Source organism: Balaenoptera acutorostrata, unplaced genomic scaffold (genome assembly GCF_949987535.1).
Source record: "Balaenoptera acutorostrata unplaced genomic scaffold, mBalAcu1.1 scaffold_683, whole genome shotgun sequence".
In the NCBI taxonomy this organism is placed as follows: domain Eukaryota; kingdom Metazoa; phylum Chordata; class Mammalia; order Artiodactyla; family Balaenopteridae; genus Balaenoptera; species Balaenoptera acutorostrata.
In genome coordinates, this window is record NW_026646362.1 from 132,608 (window position 1) to 155,295 (window position 22,688).

At 39.1% G+C, this 22,688-nt stretch overlaps 1 protein-coding gene across 1 annotated transcript in view; it reads right to left on the reverse strand.

Annotated features, from left to right (window-relative positions):
- Positions 1 to 22,314, reverse strand: part of LOC103007985 (cyclin-Y-like protein 1) — a gene marked incomplete at its 3' end in the record, with an annotated part of 154,211 nt that extends 131,897 nt beyond the window's left edge. Inside the window, exon 1 of the mRNA XM_057539557.1 lies at positions 22,157 to 22,314. Coding sequence (XP_057395540.1) covers positions 22,157 to 22,190 — 34 coding nt within the window. The remainder of the gene's footprint in view (positions 1 to 22,156) is intronic.
- Between the last annotated feature and the right edge of the window lie 374 nt (positions 22,315 to 22,688).

Sequence of the window (22,688 nt, forward strand, 5' to 3'; positions counted from 1 at the left end):
ATATAAGATAGCACTGTGAGAAGCAAATTTAAGACATAGTGAGTTAAGTCAGAATGGAGTAACTCTGGGAGGGAAGTAAAATTCCCCTATGGGACTTATTACCTCCAAGAGCTAAGTCACCCCCTGGGGAGAATTTGGTTCTTATATAAGAATGCTAATTTTTTTTTCACCAGAGCAGAGTCTAATCAAGTGTGTAAATGCTGCAATACACCAAGCCGCAGAAGAGAATTAATGTTCCTCTTGTGGGTGGGTTCCTGAAATGTCTTACCACCAGGAAGTAACACAGGCACTGAACAGAAACAGAGATCATTAGAAACAGTTATACAAAACTTATGAAGAGAAAGACCCTTGCTTTATGTGAACGTAAGAATTTGATCCTCTTTTTTTTTTTGGTGCCCTTAAAGTAGAGACTTAGGTAAAATACCAAGTCATACCCACATTCACAGGGCTCAAAGTAAGAAAAAAAGTCAGTTTACAATTCCTTTGGTTGTCTCTTGTTGTATTCGAACACTACGTGAATAATAGTATCTTAGATACTCTAGTGAGTTCATTCTTCCCTTGCTTAAAAAAAAAAAAGAAAAAGGTCACACATACCCACAAAAATGAAAAATCTGACACCACTATTATAAGCAAAATCCTGGTGAAGTGGTGAATGGTGAAGTCACTGGAAATATTGGGGAAATAATTTGACTTTTAAGCACATATTGTTTTATCGTGAAGTCAGAAGCAGATGACAAACGAGACGAGCGCTGTGAAAAACGATTTGCTTCATTCTCTGTGATCAGAGAGGGTCTCTTTCATTCTCTGTGATCAGAGAGCCTTGGATGTCCCAAATCACAATCATAATTTATCAGCTTGAATTATTCTTCCAACACAGAACGATCACTGAATTATAGTAAGACTTCAGAAGTTCTGTCCACCTGCTGATCAAATTTCATTTTTGGCCTTTTTTTTAACTGTTAGTAAAACTAACACACACACACACACACACACACACACACACACACACACTTAAACCTTATAGGAAACGGCTTTCACCTCTGCCAAATTTCAGCTGGGAACAAATTTTTATGGTCTGTCAAAAAGCACCTTTCAGAAAATGAAAAGAGAATGCTTTCCTGATGATAAAACTAATTTCTCCATAGATAAAAGAGTGAGATTTTTCATCAGATTTTGTCAGTGTTGTGTTGTGATGCATTTATCCCTTCAAATGTTCCTGTTTTCCTTTTTTTTAAAAATATACCTAGATTTAGATTTGTCAGTGACGGGGAAAAAAAAATGATGATGAAACACAACTTTGGTTCCAGGAAGCTGAGTCCATCAGGTTACCACAGAGGGGGAAAAGGGGAAAAGGAGGAAAAAAAAAATGGATGCTTTTTCTAAAATGTTAAAAATTGGAAAGAAGAGTGAGAGGCTAACTGGTTTCCAGTTGCCTAGTTGGCTTCCAAATTCTGTAGGCCTCCCTCACTGAGGCCAGTTGTCTCCCCAGAAACACCGACAGGAGATTGCACTGTTCCAACTGTCTCCCACAGAGAGACTGTCTCTCAGTGACTTCCTCTGTGAGAATCTGTGACTTCACAGCAGAGAGAAAGCTCCTACTTCAAGATCTGAGGGTTAGATTACCTTGGTACATTGTGTTGGCTTGCCAACAACTGGGAAAATGTGTTTTCATCACACTTGAACACATTAAGTAATTTGGTGTGTGACAAACATGTTAAAAAGTATTATTGTTGTGGAAAAAGCCGTTTTTCTTCAGTTATGAAGAATGATTTTATAAAGAGCCCAGGCCTCTAGAGCATTATTTAACTTCCTGCTATTTTACCCCCCAACCTAGACCAAATCTCAGTGTGTTCAGCATTAAGACAAAACTCTAACTCAGGTATTTTCTCAGAAGGGGTTGGTACATATATATGTATATGTGTAGGTATATTAATGTGTATATAAAATACATGCCCCCTATATATACAGTGTATGTATATAAAGCACATAAACATACATATGTATATATATTATACATGTATAAAATCCGTGCACCATACATACATATTGGGTGTATAGAAAATGCATACACATACATATATATGTATTATATACATACATAATGCAAATATGTACACATGCACATATATACACACACGAAGTAGAAAGAATGTCAAGCTGTTACTCTTTGTGAGACACTAACAAGTGTCTCAGATTTTAATAAAATTCACACACTTGTACCCAAGAAAAACAGGATGGCTCTCTGGCTTTGATAGTGGAAGAAGTATAAAGAAGACGGGGATGAGGAAGCAGGGGTACAAGAAGCCAGCAGAGAACTGTCATTCTCTTACTCCTGAGGTGCCCTGAACACCACCTTTAGCAAATAAACACATGCAGGAGGTCCCGAAGTCTTCGAAGAAAGAAAACCGATGTCGGAATTTAAATCCAACACCTACTTCATCTCAGGCTCTGTGACAGTAAAAGAACCTTATAGAAAAAACATATACTCTGCCCAGTAAACTACCATATGATTTAATTCCTTAATATTCTTATATTGAACTATTTTCAAACATTTAAAAAAGATATTACAATACACACATAACCACATGTTTCACTAGTCTGACTTTAGCTGATGGTTTACTGATACAAGTCCCATTTTTAAAGCAATGTTTCCTTTCAATCCTCTGATCTCATGGCCACTTATGTATCTAGATGTGATGAGAGCATTTGTGAAACCCTCTGGCTATTCAAAAGCAGTGGAGTCAGTGGAATTCTCATTCTCTCAGTTTCAAGTGAATACAGTCCTAGTTATGTCTCGATTTGGTTGAGATCTGAATATGCCAAAAAGGTCTACTAATTAAGGAAGCTGACAACTTCAGGTTTTTATATGTATCATATATATATATATATATATATATATATATATATATATATACACACACACACACACACACACACACACACACACACACATATGTCAGCTTACACGACTAGAGAATTTTCCTAATTAAAAGTTAATACGTTTTGGTGTGTGAGTTGGTGAGGGAGGGTAGAAACTTAATCTTTGCATAGAGGTTATTCTAAATACACCAGGATGATCAAAATTAAAAATACAAATTAGAGGTATTTAAGAAAACAAAATAACATGATTCACCTTTACTAGTCAACAGATAGGGAAGCTGAAATTATTAAAGAGTTTCTAGTTTTTAAAGCCCAGAGTAAGAAAAAGAGGCAAAGGGGAAATGTGGGTGGAGTAGGGGATGGGGTCTCCCCAGTACGTGTAAAAGCAACTCCTGAAAGAAGATAAAAGTAACTCATGAAGGATCAGCCACAAATCTGACTGATCTTAAGTTCATCAGCTGGACGGAACTATTATAAAGCCAATAAATAGAGCTGTAGACAGCTGGCCGTGTGTAATACCCTGCCTCTTTGCCTAAATGTTTAAACCATGATTTACTTGGGATTTAAAAAAAAAAAAAAAAAAAATGAAATCTCAAACTCAGCTCTCCCCCAACATACAAAGCAAATTCCAGAATCTTGAAGACTTTTATTGTCTCTGAAAGTCATTGTCACGACCCTAATCCCCTCATTAAAGCTAAAGAAAGGCTGGGATGGCATTAAAATGAATGCAGACGATTTGCAGCAATCTCCTGCTCTCACCACCTCCAAATGAAGGCAGGCACATTGCATAATCCAGGCAGCAAGAGCTCCTGACAGGTGGATGATTTATGCTCATAGTCAGAAGAATCGGAGGGCCTGCAGAGGAGACAGCATGAGCTAGGCGGTGGCGAGACAGATGCTCTCAGTGGGCTTGCGGGGGCTGGCAGGTTCCAGCTAGTTCAGGTGCAACCTGGACACTTTAAGGGCTGAACTCTGATTGCCTAGATTCCACCACTCTGATGTGCTATTTGCAATATGATACGCAATGTACACAGTGAATAAACGGTCAACTGCAGGCAGGCACTGTATACACGCATGTACCCCTTCCGTGCATAGATGTTATGGACACAGGCCCCAGCACATAAGAGAAAGGAAACCCATTTTTTTGTCAAACGATTATTCTAGTGCAGATGTAAATGTTATGAAGCGCAAGGATCTTTAGTCCTGAAAATGTTTAGCCCAGGTAGGGTAAGCGGAGAGTGACAAGATTCCCTAACAATTAGATCAATATTAAAGATTGCACAGCGGGATTAGGAGAAACACACCTCAGCAGAAAACCGACATTCCTGTCAATTATATTAATTATTTTTCAGATACATGACATGCCTTCATGACATTTCCTTCTGAGAAGACATTTGAATATTTGAGAGGAAAATGAATAAGGGGTGGATAAAAGGAAGGATCCCTAAAGGGTTGAACTGCTTTGAAATCAATCTTTAGAACAGTTTTTTCAGAATTTCTCTCAATAGCCCCAAACAATAACAATCTGGTAAAGATTATGGTATTGGTTAAAAGGGTAGATAAACCTAATTATAGCTATCGACGACAAATTACGGCCACTCCGATATCTAATAGAAGGTATTAGCCAGCATTTGACTGGTCAGCAGTAACCCACCAATGGCTGGAGAAATTCACTCCATAGATCTACACGGAACTGTATAGATCACTGTTTTCCTGCTCAGCCCAGTATCTCTGAGGCCCAGAGCTCCAGGCATCAGTGAAAGGGCTAAGTACCCAAATGGACAAGCTTCGGGTTATCTTGGATGAATGCGACTTTACTTTTAACTCCTAATACTGCAGGGTCAAAGGTAGAACTGCCAATGAGAATTAAAGACACAGCCATCCCTTTAATTAGATAACAGTATTCAAAGACTGGTAAATTCCCAAGAAGCCACTTTGCAAAGCAAGAGTTACAGTGTTCTCCTGGGGGGTAAGGGGGAAGGTGGGCACTGGGCTTTTTTCACCTCTGCACCACTAAAAGAGAAATTTTTAAAAGAACAAAATGGAATACATTGTAAGTAATTCAAAGTGCCTCCAGACTTTACAGTTCTCCCGAGAGAAAAAACTCAAACAATTTGAAGTCTTCACAAACTGCATCCAAATCCTTTTTCTAACTTCATTAAGCTCCGGTGCTTAAAAATCGTTCATAGCAAGTACTTTAATTAGAGACGAGCCAGTGCAGGAAGCACTGGACAGGCAGTGCATCCGCCCAGTAATAACACTGCCTGGGGTGGCAGTTTCTTACTCAACGATGCAGCTTAGTAAAGGGACAAACCAGGGGCTGATACCTTTCCTCCTCCCCCAAAAGGAAACTGGGGATGTGGGTAGGCGGGCGACAGAGAGAGATTCAAATGTCGTTCTGGCCTCATCAGTATTCCACCAGGTTACCATTGTACGTACAGAGAAAGAATGGAAAATGTATTGAAGAAAGCAAGTTTTAAGAGAAGCAGAGAACTAAGTCATCTGTACTGTGTAAGCCTATTTTTCCATTTTTGTTTCCCTTCTTTCCTCTCTCCTCCCTGCTTTCTCTTTGTTTTCTCTTTTTCTCCACGCCAAACCTTCCAACCCCCATACTCTGGGACCAAAACCATTGCCACGAGATTTGCAGTATATAGGTACAAAACCAGCATTAAAGCTGTGGGTGCTATATAGAACTCTGAGCTGCTGCCGTTGATGGGACGTTCCAAGGTCAATAAAGGGTGGAAAGGAGGTAGGGAAAGGGGAAGGAGGGGAGAACATTCCTATGCAGGAGTAATTTATACTCTCTACTTTCCCTGCTGGAATAATGGCTTTGAGGCAGAACTTGGGAAGACAAGTAAAGAACTTGCAGGCTCCCAGCGACCTGCAGCCTTAAACCCAAGTTATTTAGAGACCTAAAACCACAAAAACAACAAACCTAAAACAGCACAGTTTTGAAGGGATGGCATGATTGTTAAAGCTCGAGGTGGAGGCGAAAGCCCTTTCTTCACTAATGACTCACATACTGTTTACCCTGAAAAGCTAGAAGTGAACGAACACATTAGCATGTCCAAAAGTAACTGTAGATGCCATAAATTACACTCTGGAAAAAGTTAGCCATGATCTGGATGAGAAGTGATTCCATGGCTGCAAGGTCATTCGTTTCTGGTCCATGACAGACTTGTGTGCTGTTCTCCCACAATCCACAGAGGGGTCTCTGTAATTCTGGCAGGTTCTGCCGACCCTGCCTGTCACCTTCAGATCTCATACCCACAGGGGAGGGTCTGGGGCTGGAGTCACACAGAGCATTACTGAGGACCTCTGACCCCAGTAAGTCATGGAAAGCAGCAGTGTGAAGACAACTCAAACCTGCTGTGAACGCAGCACTTGGTCATTTGGAAGGGAAAAAAATTCCAGGAAGATGACATTTGAGACCTAGCAAAACAGATCTGTTTTGGGTTTAGCTAGGCAGTGTCCTGAACGCTTAGACAACAAAATAATAGTGATGATAATGATACTGATAACAGCTGACATTAACCAAGGGCTGATATTTATCAGACGGGGTGCTAAGTATTTTAAACTTGTTATCTTATTTAATCCTCACAGCAAACTCCATAGGGAAGGCATTATTATTATGATCATTGTTTTATAGATGAAGAAACCGAGGCTGGAGACATTAAGAAACTTGTGAGTAATCAGCCGCCTAACAACTCAAGGCTGCCTATCAGAAAATTCTATGATCTTAACACGCTATGTCGAACGATGTGTTTATAATACAATTCCGAACGTATTCTCTTTATGTTGCCCATATATGAAACCCGTGCCTTTTTTAAGATATCACACTACCTAATGGAATTTTGCAACGTTAGACACTAAGGATTCAGCATTTTCCACTCTACTTTCCTCAGCCTAGAATTTCTTTAAAATATCCAGCCATGGGCTTCCCGGGTGGCGCAGTGGTTGAGAATCTGCCTGCTAATGCAGGGGACACGGGTTCGGGCCCTGGTCTGGGAGGATACCACATGCCGCGGAGCAAGTGGGCCCGTGAGCCACAATTGCTGAGCCTGCGCGTCTGGAGCCTGTGCCCCGCAGCGGGAGAGGCCGCGATGGTGAGAGGCCCGCGCGCTGCGATGAAGAGTGGCCCCCGCTTGCCACAACTAGAGAGGGCCCTCACAGAAACGAAGACCCAACACAGACAAAAATAAATAAATAAATAAAATATCCAGCCATGAAGAAAAAGGAAAGTGAAAATAAAGCAAAAGAATGAGGTATAGGTACCTTAGCAGGTCACATGAGAAGACTTTTTATCTGTGATCTCTCTCACTGTGATGGAGGGGAGGCATAGGAAAGGCCCTGCAACTAACCTCTGCTTCCCTGGCCCATTAGCTGTTTTCCAATGTGCAAATGACTCTGGTCTCCCAGGACCGTTTAAGAGTTCAGCCGACTTCAGCATTCACTCCTTCTGGGTTTCCAGTTAAAATCAATGCATTAACTGCAGTTGCTAGTGAGATTCTGTAACTGCAAGTTAAGTCAGAAAGGTGAGGAAGGGAAGAATTCCCAGCTTTATAAGCTTAGGAACTTCCAAAGAGGCCAGTTCCCGAGTGGCATTAAAATAGAAGTAGAATTACCTGTAAAAGCTGGGGGATTTTGTTCTTTTCTACCTTAAAAAAAGTTTTGATAGATTTTCTCTGCTGGAGCACATAACCAAATAGTTAAAGATTTGTGAGATAATCAGGAGATTCTCTAGCTAATATTTCCTAGGCACACAGAGTTTGAATTGAATCGCTGTTCCGTTTACTTTGTCACCATTAGTGGAGCTTTATTTTTCTACACCATCCCCTCCAGATTCTAATTAATGACTTCTCCGGAGACCTACAGACATATATGAAATCGTTGAGAAATACATTTGTTCACAGACCACAAATTTGGACCTGTTGACTGCAGAGCAGGAAAGTGATGCTACCAACAGAAAATGAAATCATCAGACAGTGACCTGGACTGCCTCTTGGGCACAGATGCTAGGCACCGGCAGTCTCTTCCGCTAAACGATAGCCCGTGACAGCCTACCTGGAAAGGGTGTAGTTCAGAAATACCAGCGGTTCCAACATGAGTCAAACCATTTCTAAGAAAAGGTAGAAACAGTCTACATGGAAACATTAAGAAATAATCCTGTGGTCCTACAGAGAGCAACATCTACAGAAATCAGAAAACAGTCCTGTGATTGCATAGACCTCTTATTTTAGAGTATCTATAACAAGGAATGATTCTGGAATTCTAATAGTTCTGGCACCAAAACCGTTCGCTGAAATCAAGGTCTCCTTGCTCACAAAAGGAAGTAATAGCAGAGAACGGTGGCTTCCATGTGCCAGAAATAATATTTCGCCTCAACACTCTGGTAAGATCAACTAATTAAGAGAAAAACCAAAAGACTTCATTATGAATATCAGTAGAGCAATGGGCTTCAGCATCTAAGAAATCAGGAACAAATTCTGGCTTTGCCATTTACTAGTTGTACCACCTTAGGCAAGTTATTTATCTGAGTTATTTAAAATGGGTCTTATATAGAAAACAAACTTATGGTTACCAAAGGGGAAAGGGGTAGGGGATAAATTAGGAGTTTGGGATTAAGAGATACATACTACTATATATAAAATAGATAAACAGTAAGGATCTACTATACAGCACAGAGAGCTACATTCAATATCTTGTAATAAACTGTAATGGAAAAGAAGCCGAAAAAGTATATATATGTATAACTTAATATTTTGCTGTACACCTGAAACTAACACAATATTGTAAATCAACTATACTTCAATTTAAAAAATAGGTCTTACTTTTCTCATTTATATTCATTAACATATGAAATGTCTATGGGCAAGACAGGTGAAAAACAATGGTATTTCTCATCTTCTTTTCTTTTTTTTTTTTGAGACAGGATATATCTATTGCTGTATCATCAGGGTATTCAATATAAATTCAGTACAACGTGACTTCTGAAATACTCTTCTGTCATGGTCACACACATATAAAGGAAAATGTAGAAATGACTTATATATGATGATAGCCCAGGAATTGTTTCTAAAATCATTATTTATGACAAAATTATTTCTATATTCAAGTTTTAATAATGGAACTCAAAGCCTACTAAAGTAGACTAAAAAAGAAGAAATAATTCATCAGTTATATGTTACTGAGCAACTACTATGTGATCGTTGTTATGTTAGGTGCCATGGTAGACTCAAATATAAACAGATAGAGTCCCTGTTCTGAAGCTGTTTATGCTTTGCTCTATGGTAAATACTAAGTGACAAATAGAATAAAAAAAATTAATATTGATATTAACACAATATTTTCTGATTTCTTATTTGTTTACTAGGCACTTTGGCAAAGAATATTACAACTATTACCTCATTTAAACCTCAAAACAACCCTCTGAGGCAGTGAGAATTACAACCCCCCATTTTACAGATAAGGCTTAAAAATTCGGGTAAAGCAACTTGTTTGAGATAAGTAATAATAATAAGCAAGTACGTAATAAAGTTTGGATTGAACTCAGATTCTATGTCTGCACTGTCCAGTAAGTTGGTCACCAGCCACATGGGGCTATTTAATTTAACTAAAATTAAGTAACATTAAACATTCAATTCTTCTTTTGCATTAGACACGTTACAAGGGCTCGATCCACAGTCACAGACCCCATCTGATCTGAGACACAGAGCTTTTCATCTTTACACTCTACTTCCCTACATGAAATTAAAATGCTAAGTTGTATGAAACAACATAAAGGCTGGTAAAATTCAGAAGGGAGAAAAATCTATATACTTGTAAATAATCAGGCTTATGATTATTGATGATGGATCATAAATTCCATGAGGGCAGAAACTTGTCTGTCATGTTCACTTTTTTAACCCTGGCATTAATAAAGTGATTGGTATGGAGTCATGCCTCAAAAATATTCATTGAACGGGTGGATAAAAAGTGGATGAATAAATGTTTGAAGATGGGTTTGGCGAATATGTATGATTTTGGTCCATAAGTTGCTAGAAAGCAGCTTCCAGAGGAATAACCCGACCCCAACTCTAGATGTTATAATGAACAGGCTGTATTTCTTGGACAGCACATAGAAATATTTACACCGATTAGACCATAAGGCCAGAATCCACATTCCTTCCAAATATTTCCAAATTATGCATGAATTGATAATAACCTAAGACTGGCTAAGGTCAGAGTAATTGCCACTTAATTGGCTTCAAATATACTAATGATTATGATAATGTTGATACTGAAGAGACTTAATAGGCCTGGAGATAAATGTCTAAGGGAGCAGGGGGTGAATCCGGGGGAGGGGGGGTGGGATAGGGAGGGGATAATTATGGAGGTCATAAGCTTGGAAACCACCAAATGGCAACTCACTATGGTGGTGAAGAAACTTCGTTTTTAGAAGAAATTTTGGAACAAAAGAATGTTCAAAAGGTGGGGCAGGGGGCGGGCAGAGGAAGGAAGAGGAAGTTGTATGCCCTAAAAAAGTCAGGTATGAGGGAAAAGTTTAATTGGGGGAAATTAACTGGACATAGAAAAGCCACTACATAAGGGCTCAGGAGGCCACAAGGAAAACACTTGTAGCTGAGAACTGAGAGGCAGGCCGGGCAAAATGAACTTCACTTCCTAAGTGGGTAACGTGCTGGCTGGAACTGAGAAACAGAACCAGAAATCAGTACCGAGCTAAGCAGAAACACATGCCAAGTGAAACAAGGTAATGCAAATGATCTCATTCTTACATAGTCTACTCCTTCAATTCCCCACATCCCAAATACACCTAAAAAATGCTAATCCAACAGCCCAGGCATCTAAAGCTAGGACTACGCAGCCTATGTAGAAAAGACTTCACAGTTGAAAATGTAATCGTTGAGAATAATAGGGAAGGGATTATGACTTTAGATACACATCATTTTTGGAGAGACAGGTTAACCCAAGGGCAATCACTAAGAAACCCTCCCTTTGGGTTCTGACATCGGGCCCATGATATCCCGACCGCCGTGTAGAAGCAGGGGCTCTTACAATTGGGGCTTTAAGAGTGGAAATCCTAACACTCCTGTCAAAGGTCTCTATAAAGCTTCCTGCTTCCAAAATCATTTCCATGTGCTTCTCTTTTAATGGCATGATTCACAGTCACGTCAATATTAAAAAGCATATAAGCTGAAGTCAGGTAAAAACAAAATGAGGATGTGGATACTCAGCTGAGCTCCACCGCACCTGGCAAGCAGCTTCGAAGGCGCCTGGGCTGTGCTGTCTGCCCGGGGAAGGCTGGGTGGGAGTGGCAGGGCTCTGATAGTTGTTCTCGTGGCCACAAAGCCACACTGGCTCTCAAACAGCACAATCTGCCATTCACTTAAGTCTGGTTTGCCAGGAAGCCCAAGGATGGACTCCCCACCAGTACCATCAGGCTCAGGGAATTTGGCTAGCACCAGGCACCCCAGACTTCTGCCAGCTAATTGGCTTTGGGGAAGCCGCTGACCTACTCTCCACTGAGTGGGTTTTGTGAACCTGGAACCCAGCCTGCCGCTCATCATTGATCAACCTTGGCCAAGCCAGCTGGCTTATTCCTTTGCAGACAGCTTGCCTCAGGGAAGCTGGTTGGTGGCTCGACAACCTACTAAGAGAGAGAGACGCAAAACTCCAGAACAATCTCTCAAGAAATAGCCAGTGCTCGATTTCTTTTGAGGGAGACTTCAAAGTGAACGAAATCATGTCTGATGCCTTGGATAACACAGAGGGAGCAGAATTCTGCGTAGCCTCAACAAGCACGGTAACTAACACGTTAGGAATGGTGCCCAAAGGAAATAAAACCATGGAGCTCTTCATTAAACGGGTCTTATTCAAATATATACCAGAATTCCTTTACATTAAATTTAAGCACAATGTCATGAACAACAGGGTCACGTTGATATATGCGGGGATTGGTGGAAAGGAACAAAAATCTGTTGTCTGGAGGCTGGTGGGGAAAAATTCCACATCCAACAGAGTCCCATGTGGCAGGGACCTCCCCTCCCCACTTACCATGCTGTCACTAGACTTCTCGTGTAAGAGCAAATGTTGAAGCAGGTTCTTTCCCCCTTGGGGCAAAATCCATTGGGGATTTTTAATAATCCAAAAGGTATAAAAATTGGTAGCATATTAGATAAATGCTGGCTTCCTATTTCAAATTCACAAATGGAAATGACAAATGAGGACAATCAAATAAATGATTAACTATTAATAGTATTCCCATTAAAGCACGAGGAAGGGAGCTAAGAGAACCGTTCCTTATAATTGCAATCTTTCTGTCCTCTCTCACACTAAGGTGGCGAGCAAGGATAGATGTATTCAGTTCCAATAATTCTCAGTGCTGTGTTTGGTAAGTTCACATGAGAGAATCTCTCCACTTCATTTCTAATGTAATTGTTATTTTCAAAAAACATATAAATATAAAATGGTTCCAGAGAACCAAAGGTCCACAGGAAATACGTGATAGACTAAGACTCACGTGGGTTAGATACAGAGTCATGGACAAATCTTTAAAACATTAGTATTTCAATTTTCCCCATTTATAAACCAGATAAGATTGTAATATCCCAGAGGTCCACTATGGCCACATCCTCAAAACAACTGAGGCAGATGGTATTCAAAGTCAGTGACTCAGATTCACTGCTCTCTACAAAAGCAAAACTTATAAGGAATTTGGTTCTGAACTTCACTTAACTAAAAACTGGAGCCAGAGAGTAAAACTATGTCACGAAACAAAACGTTCCTCTCTGCTCCAATTGGGATTTAAATAAGATGTCACACACTGCTTGACCCCCGAAATCGGGTTCCCAGGAACTGAACAGCTTAAGTGTTACTGATGTTTATTCACACAGTTTATAACTTTATTCCAAAGTTTATGTTGAGATCTCAAGAATCTCATAGTGCGAAGTCACCATGAAAGATCTTCTAGTCTAATCCCCACATGACACTTGAAATTGTTCTCTACATCATCTCTCATAGTGATGGGAAACTTAACTGCCTTTCGACACAGTTCATTCTATTTCCGGACATGAAGTGAAGAACTCAAAGCGATCAAGTGAGCCCTGGTTCGGAAAAAAACTGGTTTATTTAAGTAATCTTTTAAGAGCTCAGTATCTCATAATACCCATAGCTGCTGAAGAATCCCAAGCTAAATATATAGTAGAATATTCCTACTGTATTAAACAAATACAGAACATAAGCAGTAGAGCCAGAACGCCTGCTCTAAAATCCAGACTCCATCATGCATTGTGAGAACTTTGGCAAGTAACATAATCTCTCTAAGCTTTTCTTTCCTCTGTGAAATGGGGAAATACCCACCTCTGGAGGTCACCATAAGGATTAACAAAAAAAAATAAAAATCCAACTAAAGCACATAGTACATAGCCTAATGCACATTGAGCTCTCACGAATAAGTGTTATTACTCCTACCCTCAAAATCTTTGCTATTCATTTTAAGACTATTCAGGCTTTCATACCAACAAAGCATGACAAAAAAAAACCCAAAAAAGTCACCATCTGGCAGTGCAGTACCTGTACACGAAATAAGTCTTCGTGGCACCTTAAGTATATTCCCAACAGCTTAATGTCAAGACAGAGCTCACGAAAACAGTGCTCTTTGCTATTGCTTACATTATACCTTGAGAGTTTTGTTTAATACTCTGCATTAATGAGGGAGCTTCTTAGGATAATATTACAACAGAGAGTGCAAGAAATACCAGTGAGGTCAATGCAGTTCTATTAACTGTCATCTAACAGAGAAATATTTTCCTTGAATACCATTAAAGCTTTCTCCTTTTCTTTGTTCTCCTTTTTGAAGGCAGTAGGAACCCAAATTTCCCTACCAATAATTTCTGTTTTCAACTTGGTAGCATAATGATATTAGACTTGGGGGAAAAAAAATTCACCTTGGCAATGTCTTCTTCAGAGGTTTTTACAAAAGATATTTTGCTAGGATAAATTGCACTAAGCAGGTTCTGTAAGTAAGCAAAAACAAATCTGTTTGTTAATAAATGGGCTGAGTAGTTTTTGTATTTTTTAAAGAGAATCTACCTGGAAAAATGCTACAGCCTTTAAATGAACATTTTATTAAAATGGAAGATATGAAACAGAAGGGTAATTAGATAAGTAAGTTGCTCTTTGCTGCTTCTGCTGATAGGGTAAACCCAGAAGACTCTCAGAGTTCCACAAGCTGGAGTTGCAGCAAAACAGTTCTGGGATAATTTTTCTTTATAACCTGGGGGCTCAAGACAACTGATTGGAGAGATGTAATGGCAGCTAAATGAATAAATGCATAATCTGTGCTCTGTCTCATATGTATGTATATATGTGTACACACACACACACACACACAATGCCTTCTCCAAACTAAAAAGTAGAAATAGGAAGTGTACACTATGGATTATGATAAGATAGCTCAGAATAAATAGGGTCTCTGCACAAAGAATCCTCTACTGCGGAGGGATCCTCTATACTCCTATCATTTTTTCCACTCAAAGATTCCCTAAATATGAGGTAGGTCTTATTAATCGATGAGAGAGAGCAAAAGATGAGGGCCTTCCCTTCTACACAGACTGGCAATGCTCGATGGATTTTAAATGATTTGGCAAGCCAAAAGATTTAAGCAGGGCATAGATGGCATGAGCCTTTTAAGGTACTAGAGAACCAAGAAATGAAAATGAAAGATCATTCTAGATCTTCATACTTTTTCAGGTTAATTTCTTTCCCAGGGACCTATCTAGAAACAGACACTAACTCAGCTTGACCAAAATGAACGGACCTGAATGCATTGTTCTATGCAGTATCTTTTTTTTAAATTAATTAATTAATTAATTTTATTTTTGGCTGCGTTGGGTCTTCGTTGCTGCGTGTGGGATTTCTCTAGTTGCGGTGAGCAGGGGCTTCTCTTGTTGTGGAGCACAGGCTCTAGGCACCTGGGCTTCAGTAGTTGTGGCACATGGGCTCAGTAGTTGTGGCTCACAGGCTCTAGAGCACAGGCTCAGTAGTTGTGGTGCACAGGCTTAGTTGTTCCATGGCATGTGGGACCTTCCCGGACCAGGCCTCAAACCTGTGTCCCCTGCATTGGCAGGCAGATTCTTAACCACTGTGCCACCAGGCAAGTCCCTCTATGCAGTATCTTTAACCTTGCCATTCTCACCTCCACAGCTCCTGATACACAATGCCTTCTCCAACTCACTCTATGCGCAATATTCTAGCTGCTCAGTTATCCTGTAAAGACCTTTCCCGGGCCGATCCCCACCATTATCTGTATCTGCAGTGGCCTCATTAAACTCCAGGTGAAAAGTCTGGTTTCCCCATTCAGAATCCTAAGGAAAAGCCCCTTCCTTAGGAACGCCATTTATGCATGTATCTTAGGCACAAACCCCTTGTTAAGCCCACAAGTTCTGCTGCTTCCTGGGAGTGCCAGCACTGTTTCCCATTTTCTCCACCCTTAAATGAATATTTCGGGCCACTACTGGCCTGCTATACTGAGATGGTGGGCAATCGACCCACAGCTGGAGCAGGAAAGACCCCTTTATGGGCCAAGCCTGCAACATGGCTTGATAGAGCTACAGGAGGAGCCTGAGAATATGACATACCTGACTTTCATCTCACTCCCACTGATATGCAATGGGACCTTGGGTAACTTACTAAAACTCTCTGAACCTGGAGTTCTTCATCTGATTAATGAGAATCTGACACCCAGGGTCCCACTATTTTCCTCACAGTGAGTATTAAGGTGATAATAAAACCGTAATATCCTGTGCCTTTCCACACTGAATAACATTTCAAATGCTGATTCCCAACCACTGCTTTGACTTTACCCTGAACAGGAAGACTCACGATTATACCATATCTTGTAAATTGCCAGCCTAGAATCTTCACCCTTCTATTTTTTAGACTTTTAAAAAGTGGAGGAAAATATTGAGCACCTCTGGAATAGAAACTTACTTTAAAGATGTCAAATCAGGTATGAAAGGTAAATACGGTTATCGACAAAACACATAACATAGTTATGTGTTTTGTTTGTTTTAATGACTCATTTTCCCCCAAAGGAAGTATTCAGAAGGCACTTAAAATTATATAAACTCGCTCTTGTCCTTTCCCACTTATGGCAATGTTTTTATTTTAAAAATCTAACAACAAAACTTCAAATATATCTGACCAGGAGGTATGTACCTCCTGCTTTTCTAGAAAGATGCAAAGCATCCAAAGAATTATTCAGTTAAGACAAAATTGACAAAGTAGCACAATTCACTCGCCATGTCTATCGAATCATAGTTCTTATTGTATTTTCAAACTTATGGATACAGTTAGCAGCAGCAGTAATAATTATAAGTATCTTTGTGTCATATATTGGTACTATGTTTCTAGAGACATTATATCATTTTTAACAAAACTTATAGAATTTTAGAATAGAAGAGATGAGAAAGAAAGTAGTCTAACTGCTCTCCGGCACATACGGAAATGAAGGCAGAGTTGAATGGACTTGCTTAAAATCACAATGCAAGGTTGTGGAAAATCAGAATTAAAAGCCAAAACACAATGTTTTGCCAGACACATGGGAGAAGCTCACTTAATATTTATGGAGGTGTGCTAAAACTTATTTCTCTCCTCTGATTTTTTTTCCACGATGGTCTGATATCAATGTCACCTCAGTAAAATTTAATGTACCTATGAGGTTAGTAGAATTCTTATATTTCTTCTTGCACGTTTGAAAAGGTGTGTGATTTGTCCATTTTCTTTGGTAGACAAAGGATTAAGTTCCATATTTATAAATAAATAGGTTGAAGCAAGTGAGTCCTAGAGGTCATATACCTTGCCCCAGGTCCAGGAGGAGACAGAGCCAGGGCTTGAATCTAGCTCCACCTGACCTTAAAGCTTGACCCCTACCGTCTCCAGCAACAATAGCTAACCTTGATCTGGTCCTTGCTCTGGGTCACATGGTATGCTGAGCACCTAACCTGCAGTATCTTATTGGCTATTCACAACAACATTTTATTTGCAAATACTATTATTGCCACTACCATTTTGCAAATGATGAAAGTGATGATTAGAAAGGTTAAGTAACCATCTTTTTAAAGGCGAAGTGAAAAGCACAATTTCTTGGCATGAAATAACTAAACCAGTCCGCCAGGCTGCCTGGATTCATCTGTACTATGGCATGCAGGCTGGCCTGGCTGGGGAATATAATATTGCACACAAATGTGCATCTCTTGCTCTCATGTGCAAGAGTCAAAGAAAAATACTTGAGTTGCCAAGGTGAAACCCATCACGCCAATAAAGAGCAAAAAGCCTTTCTTCAATCTTTGATCCGTGAATTCTATACATAAATAAAATAATTATTGCTTTCATAAAATATCTGTTTGCCACTGACAGAAAACAGAACCGGTATGTCCTACAATAGCCTTTAAACAACTAAGGAGAAAGATCAAAATAAAAATAAATCTTGACCAGATTTATAGGTGCACGCTGATTAGTTCTTGTTTTTTCCTTCACATAAACAATACCTGAAAACAATGAGAAGGGAATGTTGAGACTAGGTCTCTTGTAACAGATGGGTTTTCTCTGACTTACAGTATGGTATCATGCCGAAAAAATAATGCTGGCCCATCATTCGTGAGGCTTGGCAGAAAGTAGAGCCCAGAAAGAGCGAAGGGGATTTTTCAGGATGCGGAATGGTGCAACCACTTGGATTTGAACAAAGTACCATTTTTTTTAACTGTACTTCTCACAGTTTTATGTTGTTGCATTTTGTTGTTTTCCCCACACAACTGTTTCTTTGCTTCCACTGGTAACAATTTTTTGATTCAAAAATTCTAATATTAAAACCAAACATCGCTCATCTGGATATGATCCTGGTGCTGACTAATGAGAAGCCACGTCTTATAGGAATTTAATAACACACACTGTGATGTAACTGGAGTTGTTTACCCACTAAGCCACCACTTCCATTTTGTACCTCACATCCTTAGTAGAAATGCCAGTCAGTAAAACCAAGACATTATTTTTAAAAGAGTAAAAGTCTCATCTTTCTATAAACGCCCTTTTTAATGAAAACATCTTCATTTCCCTCAAGCAGCATTTTATCGAAGATGCACATGGCTAGGTGAATAAAAATACCTGTGAAAGGAAAGAAGATTCCCATCAAAGCTGTTGAAATCTGATTTCATTTCAGATTCTGGAACTCATGTTGTTTTCTGTTTAAATAGATTTGGTCTGTCAATTTCCCGACCTGCTGTACCATCAGCCTGTATGGACTGCTGTGGCCGACACGGGGGTTGTAGAGACAAATATTATTACGGACCGGTGATCGAATTGAACAGGTTTACACTGGAATAGATTTACAACATCATGATCTCTGACATACTGCATGGGACTGAAACCCCTCTCCATCCATAAAGATACATTTAAGACAGTATCATTCTCTCCAGGCTGAGAAGGTAAGCCTTGAGCCAAGGAGATGGCCAAACGTAACTGTGCATTTATATGCAGGGTGTAATGCAATATTTCACTGTATTTTTTTAAGGACACAAGAAAAAGAGTATTCCATATTTACTCATAACTATCATCTCCTTTCTATTTGGGGGAAGGGGCTTAGAGATATTTTTCCACCAAAGTGGGCACGAGGAAGTAAAGGAAAATAAATTATTTTTTGAGTATATCAGCAACAGCAGCAATTCCCTTGAAAACAGTCCCTCTAAAGGCTTGATAACAGCAACTGAAGAGGTGTGAATTATAGATAAGCACCCGTCCTATTTACTTTCACCAACAATGTTTAATTAAACGCAGTTCACACCTTTTCAGTCACTCTAACCACCCTTCAAGATTGTTCCTGCTTGAAAACACAATGGGGAAAATTATTTAGGGGAAAATATGTTTTCTACTTCCTCCTTAAACCTGGAAGGGCAAATAGGTGAGTACACTGTAGCAGCAAAATCAAACTGATCAAAACAATCCTATTTCCCTGGACATGGAGGCGTATCTCCATGTATTTTAGTTTTTGACAATAAAATCCAAATCTAGGACACACCCATTCAAAGTGTTAATTGATACATTACTTTTATAACATTTTTAAAACATTGATTTGCTTTTGGAAAATAACGATTCCTCAAGTCCAAACTCTAAATTAAGCCTTTTCGAATGAGTGTTAAGTTTGGTTTGAGTCTCTACAGCTCAACTAAGTGGCAATATAAAGATAATTAAGACCAAAAATATGATTGTCAATCACTTGTTACACTCTGAAATATGTTTTGTTTGCTACTCTGCTATGGGGTTTAAGGCAATTACTAAGGTAATGTTTCCACCACAAGAAAGTCAGCTATCACCACTGTCCTAACTCAGAGGAAAACTCTTTGTCATATGGGTTGGGCAGTTATCATTGGATTATTATTCATATGTTTTCCTTTGTTAAAATTGTTATCCTTTTAGTATCTTCCACATAAGCTTTCTTCTAGCAAGAGGAACCACGTCTGTCGTTTTCACTGCGGCATCACTGGAGCCTAGGATAGTGCTTGGCACGTGAGAGGAACTTAATAAATATTTAGGAAATGGATTATAAATGCAAAACATGCTCACTGTGGAAAAATCCGAACAGTGCCAAAAGCTATAGAGTAAACAAGAAAAGTACTCCCTACCCTGACTTTCTTTCACTAGTGTTAACACTGGTACCAATCTTTATCCTTCCTTCTGTTTCTCCATGCATATACCATCATAATGTGTGTGTATTAATATAAATTATTACAGTACAAATTTGTATAATTTTTTTAATTTAATATAAATGCAATATAAGCATATTTTATATAAAATATATTTATATGTAAATTGAATCATCCTACTAGGCAATTTGTTTTCTTTTTTTAATTATTGAATTAAAGTTGATTTACAATGTTGTGTTAGTTTCAGGTGTACAGCAAAGTGATTCAGTTGTATATATATATATACATATATATGTATATATATATGTATATATATATATATATATATATATACACACACACACACACATATATATATATCTTTTTTAGATTCTTTTCTATTATAGGCTATTACAAGATATTGAATATAGTTCCCTGTGCTATAGAGTAGGTCCTTGTTGTTTATCTATTTTATATATAGTAGTGTGTATCTGTTAATCTCAAACTCCTAATTTATCCCTCCCCCCTCAATTTCCCCTTTGGTAACCGCAGGTTAGTTTTCTGTGTCTGTGAGTCTGTTTCTGTTTTGTAAATAAGTTCATTTGTGTCATTTTATTAGATTCCACACATAAGTGATATATCATATGATTTTTGTCTTTCTCTCTCTGACTTACTTCACTTAGTATGATAATCTCTAGGTCCATCCATGTTGCTGCAGGCAATCTGTTTTCTATTTTATTTTTATACTTGGCAAAATATCTTGGTCCTCTTTCCATAAGGCTTTAATGATAAAGTTACACGCTTGTTTACAATTATTTTTCAACTTGAGGATGAGAAGACTTTGGGAGAATCTTCTTAGTTCCTAGTCAGTGGAGGAGTTAATTCTTAGTGGACAAGAGAAAAATAGCATGAATTCCACGTACCCAAATATAATCTGATTCATTCATCTTCCTATGACATTGTTCACAGTTAAAATCTTGGAATAAGAACAAGCCAGGAAAAATTATGAGATCTGGTGATGCCATACCTAATTGAAGCTCTGGTTCATTCATGAGGAATAAATACGTGGATCTACTTGGATTCAGAAGTTAAAAAAGAGGTGATCTCGGGACTACCCTGGTGGTGCAGTGGTTAGGAATCCGCCTGCCAGTTCAGGAAACACGGGTTCCAGCCCTGGTCCGGGAAGATCCCACATGCCGCGGAGCAACTAAGCCCGTGCGCCACAACTACTGAAGCCCATGTGCCTAGGGCCCGTGCTCCACAACAAGAGAAGCCACCACAATGAGAGGCCCGCGCACCACGGCGAGGAGTGGCCCCGGCTCCCCGCGACTAGAGAAAACCCACGCACAGCAATGAAGACCCAATGCAGCCAAAAATAAATAAATAAATAAATTTACTAAAAAAAAAAAAATAGCCTATAAAAAAATAGGTGATCTCCAGTAACAACAAATTATACAAACTCATAAGGCTGACCCCAGGAACAAGGTACAGTCTATGACTCAACAGAAACAGTACATTTAAATATTTAATTTACCTCATATTCTTTCAAACTTCAATGACCATATTTCCATTTTGTTACTGTATAAAATTATCATATTTATTTTAAACTCTGGCAAATTTTCTGAAGAGAAGGAAACAGTAAAACCTAAATGCAGTATATAAAATGCACATCTACAAAGCACATACATATACAGAAATATATTAAAAACAAACCAAAAACTAAACCTAGGCCTCCCACAGAGAAGAACAATTTTTCTCCATCTCCAAGCTAAAATGTTAGTTTCACTAGACATACTGAAATATACAAAGATTTCAGGAACTTTGATTTGGGTGGGAGACTTGAGTGAATTCTAGAATCTATTTGGGTTCAGTTCCTGGCTCTGCCCTCATCTGCTGTGTGAACTTAGGCAACTCGTTTAGCACGGAATACATGCTCATTGTTATTATTTTGTGTCTGTTGTTGTTATCCCCAACTGAAAGCAACAATTTTAATACCATTGTTACAAACTCTTTATAATAGAATTTAAGTCCCAAAGAAAAGACTAGAAAAGAATAAAGAGTGCTTTAAACCTAAGATGAATTTTTAAAAAAGAAAGAAAACGGTACCCATATGAAGTGATGGATGTGTTAATTACCTTGATTGTGGCAATTATTTCACAATATATATTAATGAAATACAGGTCATCTACCTTAAAAATACGCAATTTTTATTTGTCAGTTATACCTCAGTAAAGATGGGGTGATCTCTCTGTAGACCTAGTAGTGTAAAGAAAGCAAAAAGACAATGACAGTAGCCTCTTGGCTACCCTTCATCCTTTGCCTTCTGCAAATTGTAAAGATGAAAAGAACCCGAACTGCCAAGCATACCTGGTGGGTTTAGCTACACATCAGATGTGTCCTACCTTGTCCCTTCCTGTTGATGTCAAGCAGTTAGCCACGAGAGATCAGCAAGTCCGGGTATAAAGGAGGAGTATTCTGCTATCAGATTCAGGATACTTACTGTGACCCCAGAGTTGCCTGGTTTCTCTAATATTTTTGTAATTCCCTGTGCATCCCACACCCCCAGCCTAAAGTACAGGAGCACTAGCACACAGCCTTACCTTCTTTGAGCATGCCCACTTTTAAACACTTCATGAAGCGGCAAGCCTGGCAGGATTTACGTCTGCGCTTTGTGATTTCACATTCATTCGTGGCAGGGCAGCTATATTCTATATTACCTAAAACACAGAGTTTAAGAAAAGAAGCTGTTAGATTTGCAAGACCCAGGCAACCCTAGCATCCCCAAGGCAACACCAACTCTGCTACTCCTGCCGTCCTCCCTCAAAAAAAAGTCAACGGCAGTCATGAGGATGTCACAAATATGAAGCCAGATGCTCGCTATAACCGCTGAAGATGCATCAAATAATGAGAAGATATATGGTGAAGCTCTTCAAAAGATTAAGCTTAAAATCAGCCTTTAAAATTATGCTTCATCCACTCATACAAAGTAGCGGTCTTCCAGAATTTGAGGATCCGAAAGAAATTTCCCAGCGGATTATTTCCATAAAAACACCAACATCAAAACCGTATTACAGTACCATCCATCCTGGACTTCTTTTGGTTACTAATGCCCTGATGCATCAGACTTTTTGT